At 45.3% G+C, this 27,278-nt stretch overlaps 2 protein-coding genes across 4 annotated transcripts in view; one reads left to right on the plus strand and one right to left on the minus strand.

Moving 5' to 3' along the window:
- The first annotated feature begins 1,579 nt into the window (after window positions 1-1,579).
- LOC310687213 (protein mono-ADP-ribosyltransferase PARP12-like) lies at window positions 1,580-11,194 on the plus strand. Of its 3 annotated transcripts, none has more exons than XM_083462079.1 (8): window positions 1,580-1,865; window positions 3,711-3,931; window positions 4,281-4,401; window positions 5,946-6,042; window positions 6,739-6,820; window positions 7,395-7,525; window positions 9,965-10,116; window positions 10,772-11,194. In XM_083462079.1, exons 2-8 carry the CDS (start codon window positions 3,848-3,850, stop codon window positions 11,050-11,052), a joined length of 948 nt encoding a protein of 315 aa, XP_083318205.1. In that variant the 5' UTR covers window positions 1,580-1,865; window positions 3,711-3,847; the 3' UTR covers window positions 11,053-11,194. The 3 variants fall into 3 exon arrangements, with proteins under 3 accessions (XP_083318205.1, XP_083318207.1, XP_083318206.1); XM_083462081.1 differs by having other exon boundaries at window positions 7,395-7,514; window positions 9,969-10,116; XM_083462080.1 differs by having other exon boundaries at window positions 6,742-6,820.
- Window positions 11,195-11,936: 742 nt separating this feature from the next.
- Window positions 11,937-27,278, minus strand: part of AKR1D1 (aldo-keto reductase family 1 member D1) — a 34,935-nt gene continuing 19,593 nt past the window's right edge. The window contains exons 3-9 of the mRNA XM_083462077.1: window positions 22,166-22,282; window positions 20,650-20,727; window positions 19,928-20,050; window positions 17,123-17,232; window positions 16,463-16,628; window positions 14,436-14,518; window positions 11,937-12,315 (exon numbers count right to left, since the gene is read on the minus strand). Coding sequence (XP_083318203.1) covers window positions 12,273-12,315; window positions 14,436-14,518; window positions 16,463-16,628; window positions 17,123-17,232; window positions 19,928-20,050; window positions 20,650-20,727; window positions 22,166-22,282 — 720 coding nt within the window. The 3' untranslated portion in view covers window positions 11,937-12,272. The remainder of the gene's footprint in view (window positions 12,316-14,435; window positions 14,519-16,462; window positions 16,629-17,122; window positions 17,233-19,927; window positions 20,051-20,649; window positions 20,728-22,165; window positions 22,283-27,278) is intronic.

Raw genomic sequence — 27,278 nt, forward strand, 5'->3', positions numbered from 1 at the left:
ATAACTCTGGGTTCGGCTGAGTCGCAAGTTCCGAACCAAACTGGGGGAAACTGAGTGTTAGTTGAGTCAGATTGAGATGCTCTGCTGTTCTGCCTCAGGCGGCAAAATATATGCGGCTGTCCCTGGCATGGGAAGCAACTTTCCATTTCAAGGGGCAACATGTGACTATGTCTGCAAGCATATAACACTTTCCTGGGAGTAAGTCCCACTGAATTTAGTGGGGCTTTCTTATAAGTAGATATGTGTGGGACTTAGGGATGGGTGAATCTTGTCAGTAGGGCTGGGCAATATCTAGTTTTCAACATTGTGATGTATCACCAGGTAAACATCACAATATGCCGATACATCACAATGTCTGAAAGAAGAACGGAGCTATGCAGAGGCATTGACTAGCTTCATGGTTTTTCCTGCATCATGATTTTTGCCAGTGCCTGCTCTCGTAATTTGCTGCCCCCTGCATGAGGCAGGGGAGAACGGAACCAGCAGTTTTAACAGGGGCTGCAGGAATTGAGAGAAGCATTGGCTGGTTTCCCCCACATTCTGATTTTTGCATAGCACACATACATCATCACCATCATCATGATTCATGATATATTGCCAGTTTGAATCCCCGCGACGGGATGAGCTCCCATTGCTTGGTCCCAGCTCCTGCCAACCTAGTAGTTCAAAAGCATGTCAAAGTGCAAGTAGATAAATAGGTACCACTCTGGCAGGAAGGTAAACGCTGTTTCTGTGTGCTGCTCTGGTTTTGCCAGAAGCAGCTTAGTCATGCTGGCCACATGGCCCGGAAAAATTGTCTGTGGACAAACGCCGGCTCCCTCGGCCAATAAAGCGAGATGAGCACCGCAACCCCAGAGTCGTCCGCGACTGAACTTAACTGTCAGGGGTCCTTTACCTTTACCTGGACCCTGGTCTTTCTCCCCTAGCTGGAGAGAGGACCCCAGCTGTAGAAATAGTAAAGGGTGCTTGACCCACTGCAACTCCAGACCACTACACCATGAACCTTCCCATTGGGAACTACAATTCCCTGGGAGAGGGGATGCCTGTTAGCCTAGTTTAAGTCTAGGCAAGAAGATCAAACCTATCCATTCTTAAGGAAATCAGCCCTGAGTGCTCACTGGAAGGACAGATCCTGAAGCTGAGGCTCCAATACTTTGGCCACCTCATGAGAAGAGAAGACTCCCTGGAAAAGACCCTGATGTTGGGAAAGATGGAGGGCACAAGGAGAAGGGGACGACAGAGGACGAGATGGTTGGATAGTGTTCTCGAAGCTACCAGCATGATTTTGACCAAGCTGCGGGAGGCAGTGGAAGACAGGAGTGCCTGGCATGTTCTGGTCCATGGGGTCATGAAGAGTCGGACACGACTAAATGACTAAACAACAACAGCCCTTCAAAACTAGCCACCGTAGCTGACAGCCCTGTTTGCATGAGCCACATTTCTCAATGGCAGAAAGGCATTGGAAAGAGTTAACAGCCTTTGACTCAGAGACAGGTGATCCAGTTAATTATCTAGCCAGGAAAGCCAAGAGGCTGGAGGGTGGGGCTTGCAAGGCTGGGCTGATTAGAGGGCAGTTGAGCTGGAAGGCGATCCATGGGAAGTCAAGGCTAGAAGGTTCTCCTGATTGAGATTTCTGCTGTTGTTCTCCTTTGTAGCTTTTTTAATTATTGCTCTTTTTAAAAAATATTACTCTGCCTTGAATCCTACCTGACTTGGTCTCCTGTTGAATTGGCTTTGGACTAAATATGACTCGATTGTAACAGGATTGTTTTCACACAAGAGGGGCAAGGATAACAAGTCTTTTTCCCCCTGCTGGCTTTCCTGTGAGATGCGCCACAGAACGACTCTGGCAAAGACTGAAAAAGGTAAGTGGGTAGAAGACAGCTGTCTCTTTTCCTGAAGGGCTCTCAAAGCAGCAATGGGGAGTCTCTGGCCCTCCAGAAGTTGATGGACTGCTGAGCCTATCGGCACTGTGCTCCAACAATATCTGTCAGGCCACAGGTTACCCATCCCTGTCTAAAAAAGAACATGTTTTAAAGAATCATTTGTTTACTTCCGGGTATAGAATCATAGACTTGTAGAGTTGGAAGGGACACTGAGGGTCACCTAGTTCAACTTCCTGCAATACAAGGATCTTAGCTAAAGCATTCATGACAGATGGCCACCCAACCTCTGCTTAGAATCCTCCAAGGAAGGAGAGTCCACTGTCAAACAGCTCTTATTGTCCAAATGTTCTTTCTGATGTTCACTTAGAATCTCCTTTCTTGCAATGTGATGTGTATACTTCTAAGAAGCTTGGTGCAGTAAAAGTATATCTGGCTGGAAGGATTGTCAAATGCTTTTTTGCTCCTAAGGTTACTGCTGAGTAAGCTTGTGAGCACAGAGATGGCAGGGGGACACTCGCAGCCTGGACATTGGGAATACAGAGAGCAATCTAGGCATTAAAAAATGGGGGAGGTAGACAAACCTCTGCAGTGTTAACTGCTGATTTGGTAGTCTTGAATTTTCTGTTGCAATGGGGAAAAAGCAGAACTCAAAATATGGTGTTAGTTTTGCAAGTGGGCCCTGAGGCGTTTTGGAAGTTTACAAGTCAGTCCCACTTCAAAACATTTGAGTGACGCTGCTGTAAGCAAAGGCTAGGTGGAAACCGAAAGCTGCTTGAGGAAGAGGCAAAGTCTGAAAGCATTTGCAACAAAAATAAAAGGCCTTTAACCTCTGGCGGTACTGGATAAGACAGGCATATTTTCCTGGAGTAGTTTGCGCTTGTTATAACTCTGGTTACTTTAAGGGGAATGTAACACACCAGAAAGCAAACTTTAAGCAACCATTAGGCTCAATTTACAAACCAATATACAATTTACAAACCAATATTTTTAGCCTTGCTAAAAAAGAGAGCATAACATGTAACATTTGCATATGCTAATTTATGTGTATAGCTGTACATTTAGAAATGGCTATAATTTGACATTGCGGGAAAGACTGTAACCTGGGTGTGCCTGCTACCCAAGGGCTCAGGGTTGCTGGGCAATGTGAAGGTGCCTTTTCTCTCTCCTTGAGGTTCTTTAGCCTGGATCCGGACTGGCTAGCCCTCCCAATGGACGATGCCTTCCAATGCAGAACTGTCCTTTGACAGCTCTTAAAAAAGAGGACAGCCATCCTTAAAGTAGGACACATGCCCACCCTAGTTTCTGGTCGATGTCTCATGACTGTGGTCAGTTCAGTTTGAGGGTAGCAAACCCTCTGTGCTCATAGTCATTCCACCCAGATCTACTAGGGCTAGTTCTCCTTATCTGTGGCATCTCTCCTCTCCTAAAGTGCTTTATTGCCTCCTGATGCTCTAAAAAAAATCCTTCTGGGAAGGGACCATCGTTCAGTGGGATGTCCTTATGCATGTGATGAGTACATGCTTTGCATGTACTTGGTACATGCAATTAAAAAGGGAGCAGGGGATGGGTGGGTAACTTCTGCTGGAGACCCTGGATAGCTGCTGCCGGTCAGAATAGGGCAGGGGTGGGCAACCCATAGACATCCAGGTGTTGTTGGCTGACAACTCCCATCATGCCTGACCTTGGGCCGTACTGCCTAGGGCAGATGGATTTGGACTGACAACATTGGCCTAGAATGAGTTGGTATAAGGTAGCTTCCTGGATAAAGGCATTGGCTAATCTCCTTGACGCGATGCTAATGAATGTCTTAACTTTACGTTTCAGGTTAAAGCTTGGAATCATTGTTCCCCAGCTGGTCCTTCTCTTTCCCGTGCTTATTGAAGTGGGGGAGGTCTTCCAAAGAGGACTAGCGCCAGATGAAACAACAGACCCATCCCTGAGCACTCTTAGACTCCATTGTCATGCTCTTAGACTCCATTGTCAGAATAGAATTCATCTGGTATTGGTTGGATGAAGCTGACAGGTGGATTGAGTATGGGAAAAAGGTGAGGTACCCTTCTTCTCCTGCTGAGCCAAATCTTAATGACTCTCACTGAGTGATCTCTTTTACTGCCCTTCGTAATAGCACAGCTACCCACCTCCCAGCCAGCAATAGTCCTGCTACTACTTTCATGGCCTTCTCCTCTGGGGGAGTCCAACAACACCTGGAGGGGAAGACTGGCCTAGGGGCTGACAAAGACAAGTCGCAGGAATTATGGGAGTTGTAGTCCAAAACAATTTGGAGGGCATCTGATTGGGAAGGCCAGTTTCAAAGTTTGCTGAAGACTCTTGAAAATCAAAAAGCTCAAAGCCAATGGATACTCTGCTATCTCCCTTTCCAACACCTCTCTGTAGCATTTGGAGCACTGTGCTGCCACAGTATCATCGGAAGAATTGGAGGCTGCTTACCAGGCGGACCACAGAGGCGTTGTCTTCTTCCATGCTGGTACTCAGCTGTACGAAGTAAATTTCCAAGGTAGTGTATCATCCTCATTAAGGTAGCGGGTGGCAGAATGCCCTTCCGATCTCTACATTCACAAAACTTGTTGCTGTTTTTGGTATTTCCGCGTTCTACCCGTCCCAACACAAAAGCTTTGCCAGTTATGAGGCAGCACCTTGTTTCAAGAGAAGAGGAAATTATATTCTCCTGCGTATACCTTGTACTTGCAAAGCTGAAACGCAGTGGTTTTGCTTTTAGTATCTAGCAAGGTCTTGCTGGCGCTCCGAGGCCCAATTACTGCCAGGCACACAAAGGACAGAGTAAAGGGAGGAGGCGACTGCAACGAATAGGAAGGCCAACACTTTAACAGAGGAACTGCCCACAACCAAATAAATAACTTTTAAAATTGTGCAGGATGATTCAGAACAGCAGCCTTTAGCAGAAGAGATTCCTCTGACATAACTCTTGACTCCCTCTCTTTTTACCACACTGAAGAAGTTCCACCTTGCCATACAAAAATGGTGCTAGTTTCTGAGAAATTTAACATGTGCTAATGTAACAAATGACTCACTCCTTGGTCCCATTCTTTATAGTAATGATTTCTAAAGCTCGAGAACAAGCTGTTTCATTAAAATGTCTTCCTCTACATACCCTTTGTCGAGTGAGGGTGAGGACAACCAGAATTTTGAATGTGGGCCTGCTGTAATGCATTGGCTGGATGCAAACCTGGTGAAGTCCACAGAGGACTCTCTTGCTGTTCAGCACATAGGGATTTGCATTTGGTTGGATGTGCTTCCAGGCAGTCATTATTCTGTAGGAGAGATTCAAATGCATACTGGAAACTTAGGTTTGTACAATTAAAGTGGATTAAATGCACTGCCAAAATAGCACAACAGATCCACTTCAACCAACCAACCAACCAACCAACCAACCAACCAACCAACCAACCAACCTGGACTTTCTATAGTTAGGAAAGTGATGGGAACATGTACTGAAAAGTGGGGTGAACAAATGATTAACAGGAAGATGTATAAAAGATGGTGCAAGCAAATCAGGGCTAGCGTTCATTGTTGTATAAATACCCTGCAAAAAAAATGGGTGGGGTGGGAACAAATGCTCAGTAAAGACCTTTCCACAGGTTTTGTGGAAATACTGTATTTTTTTGCTCTATAAGGCTCACTTTTCCCCTCCTAAAAAGTAAGGGGAAATGTGTGTGCGTCTTATGGAGCGAATGCAGGCTGCGCAGCTATCCCAGAAGCCAGAACAGCAAGAGGCATTGCTGTTCTGGCTTCTGGGATTCAGAATATTTTTTTTATTGTTTTCCTCCTCCAAAAACTAGGTGCGTCTTATGGTCTGGTTCGTCTTATCGAGCTGGGGATGGATGGTCACTCAACAGGTCCTTTGGAGTAGCCCTAGTTTTTCTGAAGGTGCACAAACAAAGTGAGAGGAGCTGTATTGTGATCATATCTTAGGGAGAAAGCAGGACCCTTTACTGTTCAGTAGTTCTTTGTAATTAAATTAATTCTAAGCTGATGATGGACATGAGATTTTTAACACTGACCACTACCGTTTCCCTCAAGAGATGGTCCAGAGAAACCTGTACTACCGAACCCGGAGAAGAGTCTGCAGGTGGCCCAAGCTTGTGCTCTTTGGAGGAGGACGTGACAATGAGATGGGGTATTGGATATGCTTTCATTCTCAGCCTAGCCTGGTCAATGTCTACTAAACTGTTTGTGTATATTTGAGGGGGGCAAGATATATTTGTTTGATATTTGACTGTAAGACTTGGATTGGGCGTAAATTGCCTCGAATCTCTCCTAGAGGTGGGATAGAAATGTTTCAAATAAACACCGAACCTAAATCAATGCATGCAATGGATATATGCAAAATAGGCATAGCATCCCTTTGGTTGAACCATGGCTGCAAGCAACATATGAGCAAGGTGATCTTGCTTCTCTTGTGTTCCAATTTTTAGATGTTGGGGGGGGGGGTATTCTTAGCAAGGTGGGTTGCCAAAACGAAAACCAGGGCAAGGCCTCCAGTAGCTTCTAATAGAAGGGGCTGCCACTAGACATGGCAAACTGCACACTTCAGAAATTATGCATCCATGCAAGTGATAGAACAATGTCCCTGTACCTTTTATTTCTTAATCCTACATCTAGCTTAAGAGATCAAACATAATGCAAAAGATGCTTAATTGTATTGAAACTTGAGTTAGCTGCTGAGCAAGGCTGGGGATATATCTGTTGAATATTAGGGGGAAAGTCTTGATCCTCCAACAATGGAATGAATTGCCTAATAGTTCAACAATGGAACCAATTGCTATTTCCTCTTCTCCCGGTTATTAATGATTGTTTTGTCTCTTGTCTGCAGCAGTCATTTTGAGTCTTCTCTTCCCACCCCCTTGTTTCCTTCAAGTTGGGTCCGATCAGCATTGCCTAATGTAGGCTATAAGGTATTCACATTTCCCCCTTACTGCTACACAGCTGACCAAAGGCCTATATTGGTCCATCTAGCTTGGTTCTGGAGAGCTAGCAGTGGCTCTCCAGGTTTTCAGATGGGGGGTGTCCCCTGCCCTACCTGGAGATTTCAGGAATTGAACATAGAGGCTCTGGCATGCAAGCTGATGTTCTTCCACTGAGCTATGGTGCTTCTCAGCTGCTTCCTCTGTATGAAAAGGAGAGCGGCCCACTAGCACAAGGAGAGTAGGAAATGGGTGGCAGTGTTGGAGCTGAGAGCTGAAAGGAGCTGAGTTAAGTACCTGCTTGAGTGAATGCATTGCCAGGTGGCAGACAGAATATAGAGACTCAAGTACTATGGGCTAGTGGTAAAGTCAACATTCTAAAGAAACACATTTTAAAAGAAAAACATAAAACATGAAAATGAACAATTTCAATCAGTGCGAAGCAATGTTAAACATAAAACAGGGTTTGTGTTGTTTCAGAAGAGTGATGTATAAATGTGAGAAAATAAATGTATAGGCTGAAAACAAATATGGAATGGTTCATTTCACTATGATTTGTGCCTAGCTGGTGGAGATCTCTGATTCTGCTGAAGAATACAATGAAATTAAGGAACTCTTTCAGAAGACCATGGAGGGTTATGTTATCCACCGACTCCAAAGGATTCAGAACCCGTCTCTTTGGCAAGTTTTTCAGTGGTTCGTATTTGATTTTCTTCTCCCCCAAGGGATGGGAAATCATGGTATGAGAGTCTAGAAATGGTTTCCTTTGTCTCTTTTTGTGGTGAAGGGGGGATACTACTATAATTGGCTATGACTCCTTAAAGGTAAAAGGTAAAGGGACCCCTGACCGTTAGGTCAAGTCGTGACCGACTCTGGGGTTGCGGCGCTCATCTCTTTATTGGCAGAGGGAGCCGGCGTACAGCTTCCGGGTCGTGGCCAGCATGACTAAGCTGCTTCTGGTGAACCAGAGCAGCACACGAAAACGCCGTTTACCTTCCCGCCGGAGCGGTACCTATTTATCTACTTGCACTTTGATGTGCTTTCGAACTGCTAGGTTGGCAGGAGCTGGGACCGAGCAACGGGAGCTCACCCCCTCATGGGGATTCAAACCGCCGACCTTCTGATCGGCAAGTCCTAGGCTCTGTGGTTTAACCCACAGTGCCACCCACGTCCCTTATGACTCCTTAATTGACTGCTATTCTTCTATCATTTGGTGGGAATTCAAGTCTTGCGGCCTGGTGTCACAAATATGTAGCTGGCCATGGATTATATTTTGAGGGAAGCACATTGATATTTCTCTGTCGTGTTTCAGTCAAACAGAGGTTGACTTGCCCCTACTGTATCCACCTGGGCATTCAAAGCAGCATCAGCACAGACTGGAGGATTATGGAGTACCATTATCCAAAGGGATTCCATCTCACTCACCAGGATACCCATCCATGCCAGTGTTGGAATTAGTGTTTGGGACACAGTGGCCACCCAACCTGCTGCCCAGTAGCATCCCTATATGGGTTGGGGGTGGTGGTCTCAGGTGTTGGAGAACTCCCAGACAATTGTTCTGGAGGATTTATTTAAATAGGTGACTAGTATCAAATGTAGGTTGCCTCTGAAGTAATCTCTTACAGAATCTGACCACCATTCTTCCAAAGAATCCCAGCAAACAGCAGCCTTCCTCAACCTGATTCCTCTCCAGATGTTTGAGTCTACAGCTCCCATCTTCCCTGACCATTGGCCCTGTAGACTGGGGCTGATGGAAGCTGTAGTCCAAAATGTTTGGAGGGCACTAGGTTGGGGGAGTTTGCACTAAGTGGTCCAACATAAATTGGCCAGTGGCTGCCTAGTGACCATAATCTCTACCACCACCCAGTTCAGCTATAGGAGATAGAATGAGCAGTGTAAGTTGTAATCCTAAAGTGAGACTGTGCAATCTTGGCAAAGCCTTCAGTCCACAGCAGTCTGATGATTCCCTTGTCTAGTGGAGGTGCCCATAATAAATTATTATTATTATTATTAGCCCACCCATCTGTCTGAGTTTCCCCAGCCACTCTAGGCGGCTTCCAACAGAACACTAAAAACAGTATAAAACTTCAAACATTAAAAGCTTCCCTAAACAGGGCTGCCTTCAGATGTCTTCTAAAAGTCTGATGGTTGTTTGTTTCTTTGGCATCTGATGGGAAGGCATTCCATAGGGCGGGTGCCACTACTGAGAAGGCCCTCTGCCTGGTTCCCAGTAACTTCGCTTCTCATAGTGAGGGAACTACTAGAAGGCCCTTGGTGCTGGACCTCAGTGTCTGGGCTGAACGATGGGGGTGGGGACACTCCTTCAGGTGGGCCGAGGCCGTTTAGGGCTTTAAAAGTCAGCACCAACACTTTGAATTGTGCCCAGAAATGTACTGGGAACCAATGTAGGTCTTTCAGGACCGGTGTTATGTGGTCTTGGCGGCCACTCCCAGTCACCAGTCTAGCTGCCGCATTCAGGATTAGATGTAGTTTCTGGTTCACTTTCAAAGGTAGCCCAATGTAGAGCGCATTGCAGTAGTCCAAGCGGGAGATAATCAGAGCATGCACCCCTCTGGCAAGATAGTCCACGGGCAGGTAGGGTCTCAGCCGGTGTACCAGATGGAGCTGGTAGGCAACTTCCCTGGACACAGAATTGACCTGCGCCTCCATGGACAGCTGAGAGTCCAAAATGACTCCCAGGCTGCGCACCTGGTCCTTCAGGGGCACAGTTACCCATTCAGGACCAGAGAGTCCTCCATACCCACCCACCCCCTGTCCCCCAGAAACAGTACTTCTGTCTTGTCAGGATTCAACCTCAATCTGTTAGCTGTCATCCATCCTCCAACTGCCTCCAGACATAAAGGTTTGCTTGGTGTAGAATTTGGATTTTAATGTAGAGTATACATCGTTACAATATAGTAAGCTAGTAGATCTTGGGAAAGTAATTATTTGACTACTCTGCTAGAAAAAAAGTGTATAAAATTATGCTGGCAAATGTGTAAACATACTTGCTTGATCCTTTCATTGCATTGCCTGAGGGCTGGTTCAAGGAAAGGAGTTTTAATTCTTGCGGGCATTGAGTTTGACTCGGAGTGTGTGTTTATTTTTTTATAAAGTAGATGCTTCTGTTTCTAGGCAGAAAGAGCAGATGAAGAAGATGAATGGGGGGGACAAGGTAGACGAAAGGTTATTGTTCCATGGCACCAACAAACACCATTTGCATGACATCTGTGGGCAGAACTTTGACTGGAGAATCTGTGGGACCCATGGGACTCTCTATGGAAAAGGTACCAATTCAGAGCGGGCAAGAAATGTGCGTAGCTGTGCATGTTTTCTCCATCTAGTGTGCAATGAACCTGAGAGGAACACACACACAAATTGCAAGGTCCATACCATACCCTGTCTATAGTCTGAGATTAAGTCCTCAGCAGAATTTAATCCTCTCCAACACCAATCAAGTACAAAAAAGTGTGTTTGTTGAAAGTCCGCAGCAATGTGGAAGGCTTAGGGGACCTTGGTGATTCTTGGTGAATATCTGTGATTGAATGATCTCCTATATCCACTTGCTTCCCTGCCCCTCCTCTTCAGAAGTCTACTCTCCACACCTTTGTGGTTGCCCTGTGCAAGTCACCAAATGGGCTGGTATTGGAGATAGGCAGAGAATGCAGCTGTGTGAGCACAAAGGCAAGAGAATATCACAGTGAGCAAAACACGCGCCCTGCATCCAGAACAGCCTCAATGGGCTATTTGGAGGGTTCCCCCCACACCAAGGGTTTCCATGCGCCTGTTGATACTCCCTGTTGGGTGTGGATGATGCTATTTTGGCTACATGAGCAATGGCACATCGAAAAGGAAGGGAGTGGTCTAAAATGTTCAAGATGATTATTTGTGCAGCAAACTCGCATTGGCTTGCTTGGTTCTTACAGACATCTCTTCTTTCAGGAAGTTATTTTGCCAGAGACGCCAGTTACTCACATGCATATTGCCAGTCGGATACCCACGTCAGGAGCATGTTTGTAGCTAAAGTTCTGGTTGGAGATTACGTTCAAGGAAATCCTGCTTACCTCCGCCCTCCATTGAGATCTAACCAATCGAACAACTTTTATGATAGCTGTGTGGACAACGTTCTTGATCCTTCTATTTTTGTCATCTTTGAGAAGTATCAGATTTACCCAGCGTACATATTTGAGTATCAGCCAGTGTCCCATTGTGTGGTCATGTAAAGGGCAGCAATCTTCCTCTCCTCCTCCTCCAAACATGGACTTGAAATCCTTTTTTATATATCTAAAACTTTAACAAGTTCTTATTTAAAAGGCTACTGTGACTTATTTTACTTCTGCATATTAAAAACGTTACATGTTACAAGTGAACAACCCATATTCTTAGCTGGATTGTTGGCATTGCTTAAAGGTTACTGGAGCTGAAAGGTTTTTGAGGGCCCCATGCTGACCACACCCATCTGGCACCACCTCTGACCGCTTGTATAATTAACCATTGCCTTCACTCTAAAGCAGGAGTGGGAAAATTGTGGCCCTTCAAATGTCATTGGCAGCCCTGTTTAGGGAAGCTTTTAATGTTTGATGTATCACAGTATTTTAATATTCTTTTGGAAGCCACCCAGAGTGGCTGGGGAAGCCCAGCCAGATGGGTGGGGTATAAATAATAAATTATTATTATTATTATTATTATTATTATTATTATTATTATTAGGACAATTCCCATCAGCTCCAGACTGCATAACCCAGAGTTTCCCAAACTTGGGTCTCCAGCTGTTTTTTGACTACAACTCCCATCATCCCTAGCTAGCAGGACCAGTGGTCAAGAATGATGAGAGTTGTAGTTCAGAAGTGACTGGAGGCCCATTGGTCCCCCAGCCCTGCTCTAAAGTGTAGCCAAAGGTGGCTTTGGTCCATAAGTCCTTTTATATTCACATAAGATGGGCGCAAGTGCCAAAAAAACATACAATGAAGGAACATTCTGATCTAGAAGATTACTCTCTTTTATAAGTAAGCTACTCCAAATTTCACATCCAGCTTTGCTTTGAATGATTGCCACCATCATACTATGTTTCCTAACCTTGCATCCAACTGTTCAAGTTCATCAGAGATTTAATCGAAAATGTTCTTTAATGTTTGTTACACAAGACAAAAATTTGAGACAGCAAGTCAAAGAGAGATCCTCCGTCTTATACGAAACAAAAACCACAACACCTTGGCTCTCCTCCATCGCAATAATAGTGGCAGTTGAACACTGACTTGAAACGACTCTTCTGAGTGGCCCTGATTATCCACATTTATCTTGGAGAAATTGTAGAGGGTTGGCATAGGAGAAATCTAGGGACTTGCAGAAAGATTACAATGATGCTGTTACTAAATTCAAAGCTAAAAGATAACAAGGAACAAAGATCACTAAAACCAAGCACACGATAGTGGATGCACCATTTTCAGTATTCATCGTGAAAAGGGTACTCTGGATGGTCCTGCCACCTGAAACAAATTGAAGTCACAGTTAATAGTAGCAGCTAACACCATAAATAACAACAGTAACATCCCTCCACCTTGACCTCAGGCTTGCTATTGGTATGATCTACTGAAGGGGTAATCGATGACCTTTTCAGATGTTTTGAGTGGCAACTCCCATCAGTCACAGCTGTGGTCTGTGGTAGAGTATTGTGGGAGCTGTCACCCAAAACATCTGAAGTGATCATATTTTATGTATAGTGGTACCTTGGGTTAAGAACTTAATTTGTTCCGGAGGTCCGTGCTTAACCTGAAACAGTTCTTAACCTGAGCTAATGGGGCCTCCCGCTGCCGCGCGATTTCTGTTCTCATCCTGAAGCAAAGTTCTTAACCTGAGGTACTATTTCTGGGTTAGCGGAGTCTGTAACCTGAAGCGTCTGTAACCCGAGGTACCACTGTATTTCAAGGGTTATTTCTTCAAGTATTGCAAGTAGGGTTGCCACCTATCCTTTATAATAAGGGGTGGTTCCTTATTTTAAGGGAAAGTGTGGACTTGTCCCTTATTTTGGCTGACCAAAGGTGGCAACCCTAGTTGCAAGCAGTCCGGAATGTTTTCTTTTAACTGGAAGGTAGGTGGAGAACATTTTCAAATCCCTAGAGTATGGCAATTTGTTGCCTCCAGAAAGAAGTCCCCACACAGAACTAAATACACCATTTTGAACAGAAAAGGTGATCTGTGCTTAATATGTATGCTTTAAAACTTGGTACAAACAGGCCTCCTGCAATATGAAGGATCCATTAGAGTAAGTATTCATATGTAAAAAGATGATTTTACTTAAAAAGCCCTCTCAGATTCAAAGATTGTGTCTTGATAAGCACAAGTGCTTGGCTTTTGGAGAAAACATGGGTCAGTTTGGGTTATTAAGATTAAACATCTGATTTTCACTAATGATTCCCTGACTATATGTGGTACAAAGTGTAGCCAAACCCTGCATGTATCCCAACTCCTTGAGCCGGCAAAGGATAAACTTATCTGGCTCTCATTTCTGTTGCCTCTTTCTCCCTCCTCCACTATGAACTGGCAGGCAGCCCATTCAAACCTGGCTGCACCCTCTAATTGAACTGCTGGGACTCAAACCTGGATGAGTTCGGCTTGGTTATGTAAGGGGACATTAATGTCCTGACTGGCTTCCAGGAATCTTGGGAGTGATGATGTTAAAGCTGGCATCTACTGGTGCATTTGTTTTGCCAAGGCTGTTTCGCTGCAGACTTCAGTCGTGCAAGTCCTTGGGCAAGAGCTAGCCAAATGTAATACAATACCATGGGCTCCTAAAGCTGCATTGCAAGTGACCAACTTTCCACATTTCCTAGAACACATGGAGGACGTTCTCATGTTTCAGGATCAACAGAATGGCCATGTTAGGAACCTGCCAGCAAACTGGAGCATAGCTGTGGTCCCCAGCTTACTTAGACAAGGAAGCACATTGTCTTGTGCAGGAGGACAATGCTTTGACTTAAGAGCTCCCAATCCATGTAATGAAGAAGACAGATCAGCTGCAGCTAGTCTGGACGGACCTAAGAGCATAAAGGAACTGAGCTACTAGCACTGTCTGGTGAATGGTTTATGGCAGGGTGGGGAACCTAAGTCCTACCAGAAGTTGCTGGACTACAACTCCCATCATCCCGCAATGGGCCATGTTGAATAGGGCTGATGGCAATTGGGAGTCCAAGACACCTGGAAGGTAGCAGGTTCCCCATCCCTGGGTTATAGGGAACACATTCTTGTAAGAATCCAAAGCAATTGGTTGATGTTTCTAGGGCCAGGGACCGTCAACTTTCAGTGGCACCTTATGCAATGCAAAATCCTTCATTCTACAGAATTTTTTGGCGTCTCCTGTAGTGCGGTACCCTAATACCGCCTTTGCAGGGACAGAGAGAGACAGTGGAAGTCATGCACGTGTGAGAAGCAGCCTATCCAAAGGGGAAATCTTATCCAAAGCCAGAAAGGCCCTCCCTCCTTCCGTAGAGTGGATTTTTGGGTCCTGCACTGAAAACATCAGGAAAGGCCCCAGCCCACAGTTAAGCTGTGGTTATCACATCAGTACAACTCATGCTTCTACATGCTGCATATCTAGATTTATACTTACATTAACATCTCCACGTAGCGGATATTTTTGTTCAGCGCTTCAATCTCTTTCATTTCTTTGTCAGTAAGGGAAAAATCAAAGATCTTGGCAAAAGAGAGAGAGAGAGAAACATTTATGCAACTGATGGCTAAGCCTGTGTCTTAAGTGTGGGCTTGTCCACACTGACCTTTTGTCCTGCTCGTTCCGGACTTTAGTGCTCCATGTCTGCCAATTTGGATTTTCTGCAGATTGATGTTTGCTCTGATTGAGCTTTAGAGAGCGTGTTTTTGTGGAGCAAAACAAAGGGTGCTCAGACCCAGGGCTTTAAATTGAGAGCTGTGCCCTTAGCCTCTCCTCTAGCCTATTAGGTGATGGATGCTGGACAGCAGGCACACCCTCATTCTCACAGCCCCTGCAAAAGGATCACATGAGCAGCATATGATAGTAAAGTTTGTGGTGGAATGAGAGCAGCCATAAGGGCCATAGCTCAGTGGCAGAGCATCTGCTTTGTGTGCAGAAGGTTCCAGGTTCAATCCCCAGCATCTCCAGGTATGGCTGGGAATGCCTTAAATCCTGGAGAGGCGCTTCCAGTCAATGCAGACAATACTGATTCAGAATAAAAAAATTCCTTCCAGTAGCACCTTAAAGACCAACTAAGTTAGTTCTTGGTATGAGCTTTCGTGTGCATGCACACTTCTTCAGATACACGTGTGTATCTGAAGAAGTGTGCATGCACACGAAAGCTCATACCAAGAACTAACTTAGTTGGTCTTTAAGGTGCTACTGGAAGGAATTTTTTTATTTTGACTATGGCAGACCAACACGGCTACCTATCTAATACTGATTCAGGTGAGCCAATGGTCTGATTCAGTATAAGGTAAATTGCTTAAATAACCAGAATGGAGGACAAATTCATGCATGGGAACTCGATATTTGATGACTTGCATGGGGATCATCTAGTCCAGTTCACAACTACGCTGCAAGGTAGGTTAGCCTGCAAGTTTGTGACTGACCAGATTTCAGCCAGTGAGCTTCAATCCCAAGAAAAGATCTGAATCTACAGCAAGCCAACCACTCTGTTCCCTATGCCAGAGTGGTGGGCTTGCTGTAGATTCAGATCATCAGATCCTTATTATTTTGGAATAAAGGCAGGTACGACTGCACCGAGGGCCGCAGCATGTGGAAGAAGGCATTATGGAGTTCCCCAGAACAGAAGGAGAATTACCCAAAGGAGAAAATCCATCTGTGGTCCCTCCAGTGTTTGCTGGTCTTCAGGAAGTGGGCTAAGATCCACTGCTGGGTTGCATCCTTGGCCAAGATTAAATGCCAACGACAATACTATCATCACATAAATATAAGGTTAAAAAAAATTTGAAAGAGGGTCCCAAGCACATGGCGGGTCCCTGGTTTGAAAAAGTTGAAGCTGATGGAAGCTGACAATTAATGCACTGTATTTTTCGCTCCATAAGATGCACCTGGCCATAAAACGCACCTAGTTTTTAGAGGGGGAATGCAAGGGGGGGGATTCTTTAAAGGGAGCGCTGAGCAGAGCTTGTATGCATCCCAGGCTCTGCTCAGCACTCCCTTTAAAAAGCCGCGTGAAGCGTGTTTGCAGCTCTTGGGGATTTTTCCCCAAGGAGGGAGAAGGGACTGACGGGCTGCCCTTCTCCCTCCTCGGGGATAAGCCCCCAAGAGGGGGCTCCACACGGCTCTTTAAAGGGAGCGCTGAGCAGAGCCTCCTGTCTGCATTCGCTCCATAAGACACACACACATTTCCCATTACTTTTTAGGAGGGGGAAATTGTGTCTTATGGAGCGAAAAATACAGTATTGGTTTTGTTTTTGTAATGGTGGAAGTTGTTTTTTAAAAATGGGGGGGGGGAGAATTGAACAGGTTGAAGACTGCAGACATGGAGTGCTATTTTTGCCTTGTTGTCAAAGACCCTTTTGGAGGTTGCAAGGCTGGTGGGCTTTGCTACCTTCTAGTGAGGTGGGGAGAAAGAACAGCAGGTGCTTTCCCACACAGAGCAGGCTTTTTTGAAAGCTTACCTGGAAGTTCTCTCTAATGCGCTCTGCGGTGAAGCTCTTAGGGATGACCACCACCCCTCGCTGGATATTGAAGCGGAGCGCCACTTGGGCCGCCGTCTTGTTGTATTTTTCTCCAATGGCCTTTAGCACAGGGTCCTCCAGCAGCGGAGGGGAAGACACATTCACCCTTGTTGTAGAAAGGGAAAGGAAATCAGCCTAGATTTGCCTTACATGGCAGTCTGGTGGCAGAAGAAGAACTAATGTGGGTGTGAAGGGACTGAAGCAAGACCAATTCAAGTTGTTATCTGGTTTTGAAAACCGCCCTGCTGAAGGCATCCGCAAGCAATATGGGTGCAATACAGCTGATTTTTAAACTGGGTGCCTTGCCTATGCAGGCAGTGTGAGAGTAGCATACCGGTGATCTTTGGACCAGGTGAGGACCATGCTAAGAGATTTCAAACGAATTTAGCAACAGTTGGAGCAGCAAGAGAACAATGTGACCCTGCAGCAGAGGAAAGAGGGTGAAGTTGTCCCCAGCAACAATTCTTCCCATCATCCCTGACCACCGATCATGGTGGCCGGGTCTGATGGAGGTTGGAATCCAACCACATCTGGAGGTCTACAAGGTCTACAAGTCCCCCACCCCTGCTCTAATATTCCTAAACACAACATCTCACTCACCAGCTTTCATCTCTTGATGTTCCTAGAGGGCTGTATCCGACAAGGACAATGTCATGTTGTTTGCAAAATTCTAAAAGTTTGGGCTGGGTGAAATACGGGTGGCATTCAATCTGCAGAGACAGAATGCAGAAGGCTGGGTTAATGGCAAAATGGCCCAACAAGAAACCTTGTTCACAAAGTCAACATGTAATTGCCTGTAATTTCCCCCTGGGGAATGATTTTCAGTGGAAAAACTGCTGGAGGGGAAACACTTAGGTCCTCCCCCCCTCATTTTCACACAACCATTTCAACCTGCTTGGATAACTAAACTCTTCATACACCATACATCATACACCATGAAGCCATCCGGCTATAGCAAGGACGGGGAACCTCTGGCCCTCCAGGTGTTGTGGGGCTACAACTCCCACCATCCCCAATCAATGGTCATAATGGCCAACAAGCATGACCACCCACCAGGGATGATGGGAGTTGTAGTCCCACAACATCTGGAGGGTCAGAGGTCCCCAATCCCTGCTCTATATCTTTGCCACAAATACAGTCCCATTATAAAGCTGTGAAAGGTTTGGGGATAAAATTCTAAGAAAGGAAGGCGAAAACTGGCTTCTCTCAGGGTTCTGCAAACTTTTGTTGACCCTGGGAACCATCTACATGGGCCAATGTTTCATAGATTTAAAAGTATCTATTCCATGGAGCAGTCCCAATTTATCCCAGGACTGATTTATTGTTTGTGAAGTTTATTGCAAGGCTGGTCCCAGTAAAGCACGGCTTCTAGCCCATGCAAATCCTCCTTTGCTCAAACTGGAGCCTCTGGAAGTGGGGATGAGAAAAGGCTTCAATAAGGCTAGCTTATTCAACTGTAAGCTTATGTTGGTGGAACACACTGACCTTATCCAGTTGCCAAGAAAACTGTGTTCCAGCCCTCTCTCTCATTCTCTCAGTGGGTTTTGTCAAAAAAGTGCAGAGTGCTCAGAAATCCATTGTCTCCTAGATTATTCTTTTATAATCGGACCCACAATCTGCTTTTTTTGATGACACAGCTTTTGTAGCTCCAGAATGTCTCATGTACAGTTCTTATTCAACAAGAAATGGAGCCAAATGTACAGAGGAGTGGGCTGCAATGATTTACAGTCCTCCATTTTAAGGTCTCTTCTGCTTAGAGGGCTCTCCAATTCAAGTCCAGTTTAAAGAAAAAGATCCCTAAGAAGGGAGAACAGGATGGACCTGGAAGTTGCCCATTCATAGGGAGCACCTCGGAGGCAAACTGAGCAGGTCACCTGGTCACAGTGACTCTTGGTACGTTGGCTGGGTCAGTTTGTATACACAGTGGTAAACGTGTGGTTGGGGAAGTTCATCCATGATTGGCTATGACCACTGTTGACATGTGGCACTTGGTGGATTGACCAACCTTGAGTGCAGCCCTCAGGTTAGCCACCCCTGTCCTAGAGACCGGCTGATTGACACATAGCCCTGTTGCTGCCTGCAGTCTTCACTCTTGTGCCAGCCAATTCAGGTCTTTTAGCTCTTATTTCCCCTATATCTTCTCCCTTCAGGCAGTTACCAAGTAGTTGCTCTTCTCACTTCTTTCTCCCACATAAAGATATTGTGTTCTTGTGCTCAAAACAGACAGGTTAGGCTAAGTGTCATATAGGATTGCTTCACTGCAGTTTATGAACTGAGATTTAAAAATTATGATCATGCTTCTAGCCTCTTTCCTTCCTCTGATCTTTTCCAAAGAGCTGATGGCAATTCATAATATCAGTGATCATGTTATCCTTATTATTGTAATGGCATGTCAAATATTTTCACTGATGAATATAGGGACAAGTTAGGGAATACATAGTTTGTGGGGAAGGGGAGAGAGAGGACTGGAGGTGCATGATTTGTGTGATATGGATTTGGTGTGAAATGAGTGGGGGTGGGGAGAGAAAAATAAGTAAGGGTGTCTGAATGAATGAAGGTCTACCATGCCACAAGTGGGAATCAAAGGTGGGCTGAAGGCTGCCACATTCAGATCCTATTTGTGAGCTTCTCATAGGGATCTGATTGTGAGAACCAGATGCTATACTAGGTGGGCTCTCATAGAGTCATATAATTGTAAAATTGGATAAGACATGCAACATATTTAGGTAGAGAAAGATGAGTGGAAGAAGAGACATGAGTGCATTTGTGAGAGAGGGGGAAGAAGTCTTGGGTAAGATGTATTTTAGGGTGTGTGTTTTTGGTAGGGGGTGTGATTATAGGAGGAAGGAGAGGTGCTGAACGTGAGCCCAATGCTACTCTTGTTGCCCAAAGGGCCCCACAACAATCTGATACTGGCCTTGCATCTTATGATCTGGAGTGGGGCAGGTTTAAGATCGTTATGTCCCATGTCAGAAATTACTTAACCACTCATACACTAAGCCATCTGAAGCCATGAATATGCTCCCCACTGGGTAGTTCCCTCAGCATAAGACCATACAAAGAGCCTGCTGGACCAGGCTATTGGCCCATCTGGTCCAGCCGCCTGTTCTCACAATGCCCAACCAGATGCCTGTGGGAAACCCACAAGCAGGACCTGAGCATAAGAGCGCACTCTCCTCCTCTGGTTTGCAGCAGCTGGTATTCAGGAGCATTACTGCCTCTGACTCTGGAAGCAGAGCACAGCCGTCATGGCGCAGCTACAAGATCATAAGAATGGTCCATACAAGATGCTTTGGTACTCTGATACGTCACCCAAGTGCCAGACGCATACAGTGCATGTCAGATGATGTGAAAGCAACAAGATGCATGCTCATGTCACTGCCTCACTTTGCACGTCACCATTACCTGGTTGCTGACAGGCTTGTGCTTGAGTCCTGGTTTGTTGAGGATCATCTCCAGCTGCCTACGGTTGAAGTTGGACACCCCAATGGACTTCATTAGCCCTGCGTCTTTACATGCTTCCAAAGCCTGTCGGAATAAAACAGGCAAAACAGTGGGAAGGCAGCCGAGTAGAAGATTTATAGCAATTCCCCAAGGAGGGAGGGAAGGAGGGAGGGAGGGGACTCAGTAGCAACTAAGTGAGGAAAGAGCCAGGATGTAGAGGAGGACAGGAGAAGGCCAAGAAGCTTCTGGAGGGGGCAGACTTTGCTGAAGAAATAGCCTTTGTTCAAGAACTTAAATAGGGAAAGACAAGGATTTATCTCCACAGCAGAAGGGGGAAAGGGGGAAAGGAAGAAGGAAAAAACTAATAGCCAGAAAAGTGAGATAGAGTGTTGATGGGAAGGTCAGATGAGAGGGGGGAAATAAGGCCCTATCTGGGGTAGTCTTCATGGAGCCACAATTCTCCAAAGCAAAGCTAGCTTGGGAGCACTTTGAGGAAGTAGAGCAGTGTCAAAATCCAGACCTACTTGACATTGTTCAGCAGCCTCAGGCCAGAAAAATGAAGATAAAGGTAACCAGGTAAGCTGGCCAGGATCTGTGACAGAGGAAGGGGCGTGAAGTCTGCCCACACCTGGCCTTAGGAGATGCAAAGATGATGGTCCCACAGCAGCTTCAGATCTACTCACCTCCCAAGTGGCACATAGGTCTGTCTCATGGTACATCCATTTCCCATTTTCATCTCTTGGGTAGATGCGCTCTCCAGGCTGAGGGGAAACACACACACACAAATATGTTTGTGGAAGAGAAATCCACAATACATAAGTATTCTGTTCTTTGCTTTCCAGGGGAGAGGCAGTGGTTACCTTGGGACTTCTTGGAAAGATAGAAAGATATGTGTAGAAGAAGGTGGTAAGTGATTCAATTGGAAAGAAAGCACATATAAGAAGAAATGTGTACTTAGGTTAACAGAAAATGGACATGGAGGTTGAACTTTGTCATCTGAAGCTGAAAGGTATCTCCATTGCTTGAACACATGTACCAAATTTCATTCTGAAATTCCAGTGGTCTTCAGAGATCTCACATTACAAAACAAACTGCCTTTTGCAAGTTTGCTTCCTTGATTCCCAAGAAGGGGCTTGGGATTCAAGTGACGTCTGATTTATTTTAACAAGTTACACTCTGCCTTTTGATCAAAATTATATCCAAAGCAATTTACAATACAATACATTAAAACAACACACACACAAAATAACAATAATAACAGCAATATCCTTTTTCTGGCCAGCAGCCGATGCCTGCATGCCTTTCCCTCTATGCTCATTCACACATTACTCTGAACCCATGTACAAGCATGCTGGTTTCTCTGTTATCCCACCTATACACATATACCTGGCTATGTGTCCCCATAGGTGCTGTTTACTACATAGCAGCCAGAGAGTTGTTTTTCAGCAGGAAACCAACACACACACACACACACACACACACACACACACACACACACACACCCTGATCTGCACTGGGTGTATGGCATTGAACTGGGATTTTCCATGAAAAGAAAAGTGTCAGCATGAATCCTGCTTTTTAAAAAGAGTGAATTTAGTAATGTGTAGCTCGGCCCTTTGAAATGACTGTTGGAGCGTTGTGGGATTTGCGGGAGGAGAGGGAAAGGACTGGAAAAAATTCCACGGAGTTGTCAAGATCTGAGGATACAAACATGAAAGAATGATCCGCCTAAAGGAATTCCTGTTTGCCTCCCCTCATACCCTGCTTGTATGTTTGCAAGGAATGCATATTCTACACAAAAGCTGTATGTTCTCCAGTCCTTGCTTGCCAGCACTACAGACAGAATGTTGAACGAGCAAGTCGTTAAACCAAAGCTCTCGCTTTGCTTGGCAAATTAAAAAATTCATGGCAAATTTATGTTTTTTTTATAAATTAGTGTGTGCAACTTACCCTATATGCAAATCTGCTCCGTGTGTGTGTGTGTGTGTGTGTGTGTGTGTGTGTGTGAGAGAGAGAGAGAGAGAGAGAGAGAGAGAGAGAGAGAGAGAGAGAGAGAGAGAGAGAGGCATTTTGGGTGGTGAGTCAGTGGCCTAGCTCTACCTGTAAATAAATGTGACGTTTACTCCAGGTATTCTTCCTAGTTCAGACTGGAACACACTAACACACTAGGAGGAGCTCTAACACAACTTTTCTCTTTACCTTAAAAGCCATCGGCAGCTCAATAATGTAGAGATCAACGTAGTCAAGCTGCAAGATCTTCAATGTCTTCTCCAGAGTTGGACGCACCAGCTCTGGTGGGTGGCATGTGTTCCACAGCTTGAGGGAGAAGAGGAAGAAAACATAAATAAATGTGATAGAACCTTCACCGCAAGCTAAATGCTGAAACAAAGAAAATATGGCATTGCAAGAGCATGTTGACCGAAGTTAACCACAGGCAGCTACACTTGGAGAACCATTATAAATAGCAAGGTTACAACAAAAACTGTTCTTTCAGAGGGTATGGAATTTTCCATGAACAATAATTGCAACAGCAGTACGGAGTGCTTGATGTCAGATGATCCAAGTTTCCTTTGCTTGAGCACAAAGTTCCCTGCTGAAAGATGGCTTAATGTCATGGTGACTTCCTGTCTTGGCAAGGATTGCACTTGGGAGTTCCCAATTGGAGAGCACACGTTAAGTATCCTGATTGTTCCTTTGAACCCATGACTTTATCTGCGTGATCTCATATATGAAGGGACAGCTCTGGAGATAATTGCCTCATAGCCAAAATTAGACCTGCTGGGCCAAACTAAACCCCAACACTGATGTATCTAACAAAAGGAATTTTAGGTCACGAGAGTGTTTGCCATAGTAAATTGTTAGACTTTATGGTGCCACAAAACTCTTTGTTCTTCTTTCATGGCAGTCCAGAAGTAGCCACTTCAACAGAAGTAAACTGTACTGCTGCAATCCTACACCCAGTTACCTGAGAGTAAATCCCATCTAACTAAATGAGGCTTACTTCTGAGGAGTTATGGATACGGTTCTGCTGCAGGAATAGGACCCAGTTCTTGGCTTCATTTGATCATTTTCAAAGTGTGCATGGCAAGCAGCTCCAGAAAACAAAAACAAAAACCCTTTCTAGGAAAGGCTATGAACGCTGGGTTATTCTTTGCATTGTAAATATTAGCTTTTTGTTTCATCATGGGCCTTCTCTCTTCCCAACTCTTTTTTACTATTTGTGTTCAAGAGGATCTTCTCAGTGCACATAGCAGTCATGTGTCAATAAGCGAGAGCACCAGGAAGCTGCCAAATTATTCTTTTGTCCCAGGACATCACTTTCTCTGCAAACATTGCTTTCAACTTAATGAAATAGAAGAACTATTGGGGTGGGGGTGGGGAGGAGCAGCCAAACAACCAAAATTTCTGGCAGTGTAGGAAAATCGGGGGTGAGGTGGGGGTTGGACCTTCAAGTTCTTTGCATGCAATAAAATAAAATAATGCTTTGCTTTGAGAACTGTGCCAGAATACAGATGCTGCTGCTTTCAGTCAGCAAATAATTTTTGATTGTGCACAATTATCCTGGCACTTGCGAGTTTGGAATAATTTCTGATGAGTCAGTTGCCTAACTGCAGCTCAGCCTTCTTCAAGCTGGCACACCGCAGATGTTGTTGGACTACAACTCCCTTCATCCTCAGCCACTGGCCCAATTGAGTGAGGGCGATGGGAGCTGGAGTCCAAACCTTCTGGAGGGCAAGGCATTGTTGAAAGCTGCTTTAGAACTTCTACAGATTTCAGAGATCTAGCTGTTTTGAGTAAAGATAGTTAGAACTGGATTATTAAAGTGTCCTTTGTACTGCTTATCATCAAAACCTAAGAATTTTAGACAAAACGCTTCCATAGATGGTAACAATCGTAATTATGCAGAAGGAAAAGGAACAACCATATTATCTAGAAATATTCCAACAAACCAACACACTTGTCACTTATAATAAATTGTACAGTAGAACCTTGGTTCTCGAATGGCTCAGTTGACAAACAAATCGGCTCCCAAATGCCAAAAAAACTGGAAGTGAGTGATCCGGTTTTTGAACATTTTCTGGAAGCCGAACGTCCGATGCAGCTGTCGGCTATTGTTTCCGGGGTGCCTGCGCTAATCAGAAGCTGTGCCTTGGTTTTCTAACGTTTTGGGAGTCAAACAGATTAAGTTCAAGAACCAAGGTTCCACTGATCAGCAACTTAATATATCCCTTTCCACATCCACGCAATGCATTTAAAGCACTTTTATGCCACTTTCTGACATAACAAACTATAGAGCGCTGACCTCACAGAGCTAAAATTGCCAGCACCTTTAAGAAAGTTCAGTTCCCAGGATTCTCCATGAATGTTGAGATGATATAAGGTGGGGTTTTTTAATGTATCATGTGGGCATAGCCAATGGTATCTCAAGAAAATTCTCTATCAGTTTTTTAAACTCAAGATTTTTCTTGTATGATCTGATAAGGGAAGTGACCCATTACAGTAAGATTTTATTATTTTGCAGGACTTTCCAGTGTTTTGTTATGACAGTGCTTGCAGCTGTTAATGGTGGTGCTAGATATTTTGTGACAATCCTTTCCTTTCCTGTACAAGTTTCCAAATGCTGCCGAGTTAGGCAACTCTACAGTTGATACTTGTGTCGCTTTGGTGGGGAATCTGCAGCTGCAGTGAAGACGATTGCCCCACAGTATCTATGGAGCAGAATGAAAGCAAATTTTCATCAAGAACAGTGCCTCATGGCTTATGCCCCAATCTCTGCCTAGATTCTGGAATCTGGCAAGCAGAATGGTCTGCGCAACAGGCATAGGCAAACTTGGCCCTCCAGATGTTTTGGGACTACAACTCCCATCATCCCTAGCTAACAGGACCAATGGTCAGGGATGATGGGAACTGTAGTCTCAAAACATCTGGAGGGCCGAGTTTGCCTATGCCTGGGCTGCAAGGTCTCAGATGAACTAAGACAATGTTACCAGTGTGAAGAATATGCAAGATTTGTTGCTCCAAGCTGGCTAGCAGCACAAGGCAGGCCCAGTGGTCGATCCGGATGTCCTGTTTGAATGTCATGCTTCTTATCATCTATTTATTGTTATTTATTATGACATTTCTATCCCACCTTTCCTCTAAGGAGCTCAAGGCTGCGTACACTGTTTTTCTCTGCTTCCGATTTTAATCTCTGAGGTAGGCTCAGAGACAGTGACTAGCCCAAGGTCATTCCTGCGTGCTTCATGGCTGAGTGGAGATTTGAACCCTGGTCTCCTAGTCCAGCTCTCTGACCATTACAACCACATGGTCATATAAAAATGTAGCCACATTGTGACTTGGACAGTTTTTGACCATTTTCTCATGTTAGGAATTCTATAGCTCTCTCTTTCTCATTAGGCACCAACCAGCCCAGTGGCGTAGCGTGGGGGGTGCAGGGGGGGCCGGCCGCACCGGGCGCAACATCTGGGGGTTAGCATTAGGGGGCGCAAATCCACGGGTTAGGGGGCGCAAATCCATGGGTTAGGGGGCACAAATTACTTGCCTTGCCCCAGGTGCTGACAACCCACGCTACGCCACTGAACCAGCCACTCAGGATTTGTGAAATAACACTTCATTGGTGGCTTTGAGACCAACTTCTCCCTCATTCAAGAGGTTTACTTGACTGGAGATTAAGGCTTAAAGATTGCTGTCTAGATTTCAGCGGCCTCCTCTCCCCTTTCAAAAATATAAAAATCAAGACTTAGACACAAGAAATTAGCCATTTCCTGCAGTCCAGCACAGATCAATTAGCAGCTTCAGAGACGGAGGCTCAGCCTAAGGGATTCTGGCTTTTATTTTCAGCCCTTCCCTCCCGGAAAGCCAGTTGCTTAATGTGGCAGTCTCAAGGGTAATTGGAACCACATTCATACCAACCATTCTTCCCTTTCAGAAGTCCTTGGGATTCTTAGGGAGTCTCCCCACCCCACTTTTCCTACTCTGCAGCTCGCCTCCCAAACTGCATTGTCATGGCTCTGAATTTAAAAAATAAAAAGTAGCATCAAACAGGAACAGCTGGAATATTCCCTTTAGGTTAGTAAACAGCAGTGGGGATACTAGAGACAAGGCTTTAGCAATGCTCTTAACCAGTGGTTTTCAACCAGCATGCCGTGGAAGACTAGGGTACCTTGAATGATGGCCAGGGGTACCACAAGCAACACCGGTCTCTGTCCCTTTTTCCTCCCATCCAGTTGTTTTTTGCTTCCCATCCAGATGGATGCTTGGGCACAACCTGGTGCATAACTAATGGTGAGCTTGTAAGAGAGAGCCAGGAAACATTCAAAAACATTGCTAGGTTAGGCAAAGGGGTGAGGGAAGGACAGAAGTGCAACAGAGGACTTTTGCAACATCTTTGTTTATGATACACTGGCAAGGATACAGAAAACCAAACAGTTCTATTTAGATAGCAGTAGGCTCGTAGGAGAGCCAGTGTGGTGTAGTGGTTAAGAGCGGTGGACTCATAATCTGGTGAACCGGGTTCGCTTCCCCGCTCCTCCACATGCAGCTGCTGGGTGACCTTGGGCCAGTCACACTTCTCTGAAGCCTCTCAGCCCCACTCACCTCACAGAGTGTTTGTTGTGGGGGAGGAAGGGAAAAGAGAATGTTAGCCACTTTGAGACTCCTTCGGGTAGTGATAAAGCGGGATATCAAATCCAAAACTCTTCTTCTCTTCTCTTCTCTTCTCTTCTCTTCTCTTCTCTTCTCTTCTCTTCTCTTCTCTTCTCTTCTTGTGTCTCTGCCTCCCAAAGGCTTGTACAGCTGTTTATTGCAGCATCCCTGGCTATAAGCTCCACAGGCGAATGGTCCTCTGAGAGGTACCTCTCTTTGGGGCAGAGGGGTCAGCTCAGAGACTGGGGATGGCAGCAGTAGCTGCCTGGAGGACTCCCAATGAGAGGGAAGAAGAGAGGAGGCCGAGGGAACACTACACAAGGGAGGGTGTTCAAAAAAGGGTGAGAGGCTGCCAGCTCTGCAGGCAAGGGGTGACATAACTGGGCTCCTGAGCCCCACAGGGGTGCCACAGAAAGAATGTAGTTGGTCAAGGGAACTGTGGACTCAAAAAGGTTGAAAACCTCTGCCCTTCACTGTTCAGCCACACAGGGTCTTTTTGCTAGAGGACCTTGTGGAGTTGGCCTTAAATAAGAAGTCGAAAATGTTAGGCTTGGGGTCCAAATGTAGCCCTCCATGCCTCTCTCTCTGGCCCTGGGGGCTGTTCCCATGCCATGCGCCTTACTGCCCCTGTTCTGTGCCCTGTTATTTAGTCGTGTCCGACTCTTCG

Source organism: Podarcis liolepis, assembly GCF_965112155.1.
Source record: "Podarcis liolepis genome assembly, chromosome: 10".
NCBI classification, from domain to species: domain Eukaryota; kingdom Metazoa; phylum Chordata; class Lepidosauria; order Squamata; family Lacertidae; genus Podarcis; species Podarcis liolepis.

What these genes read in the sequence shown, in the direction of transcription:
- LOC310687213 (XM_083462079.1), top strand. Translation starts at nt 3,848, where the DNA reads ATGCTCTTAGACTCCATTGTCAGAATAGAATTCATCTGGTATTGGTTG. An exon ending in GTACGAAGTAAATTTCCAAG is followed by an intron (nt 4,402 to 5,945) that starts GTAGTGTATCAT and finishes GTTTCCCTCAAG; the next exon opens with AGATGGTCCAGAGAAACCTG. An exon ending in TGGGACTCTCTATGGAAAAG is followed by an intron (nt 10,117 to 10,771) that starts GTACCAATTCAG and finishes CTCTTCTTTCAG; the next exon opens with GAAGTTATTTTGCCAGAGAC.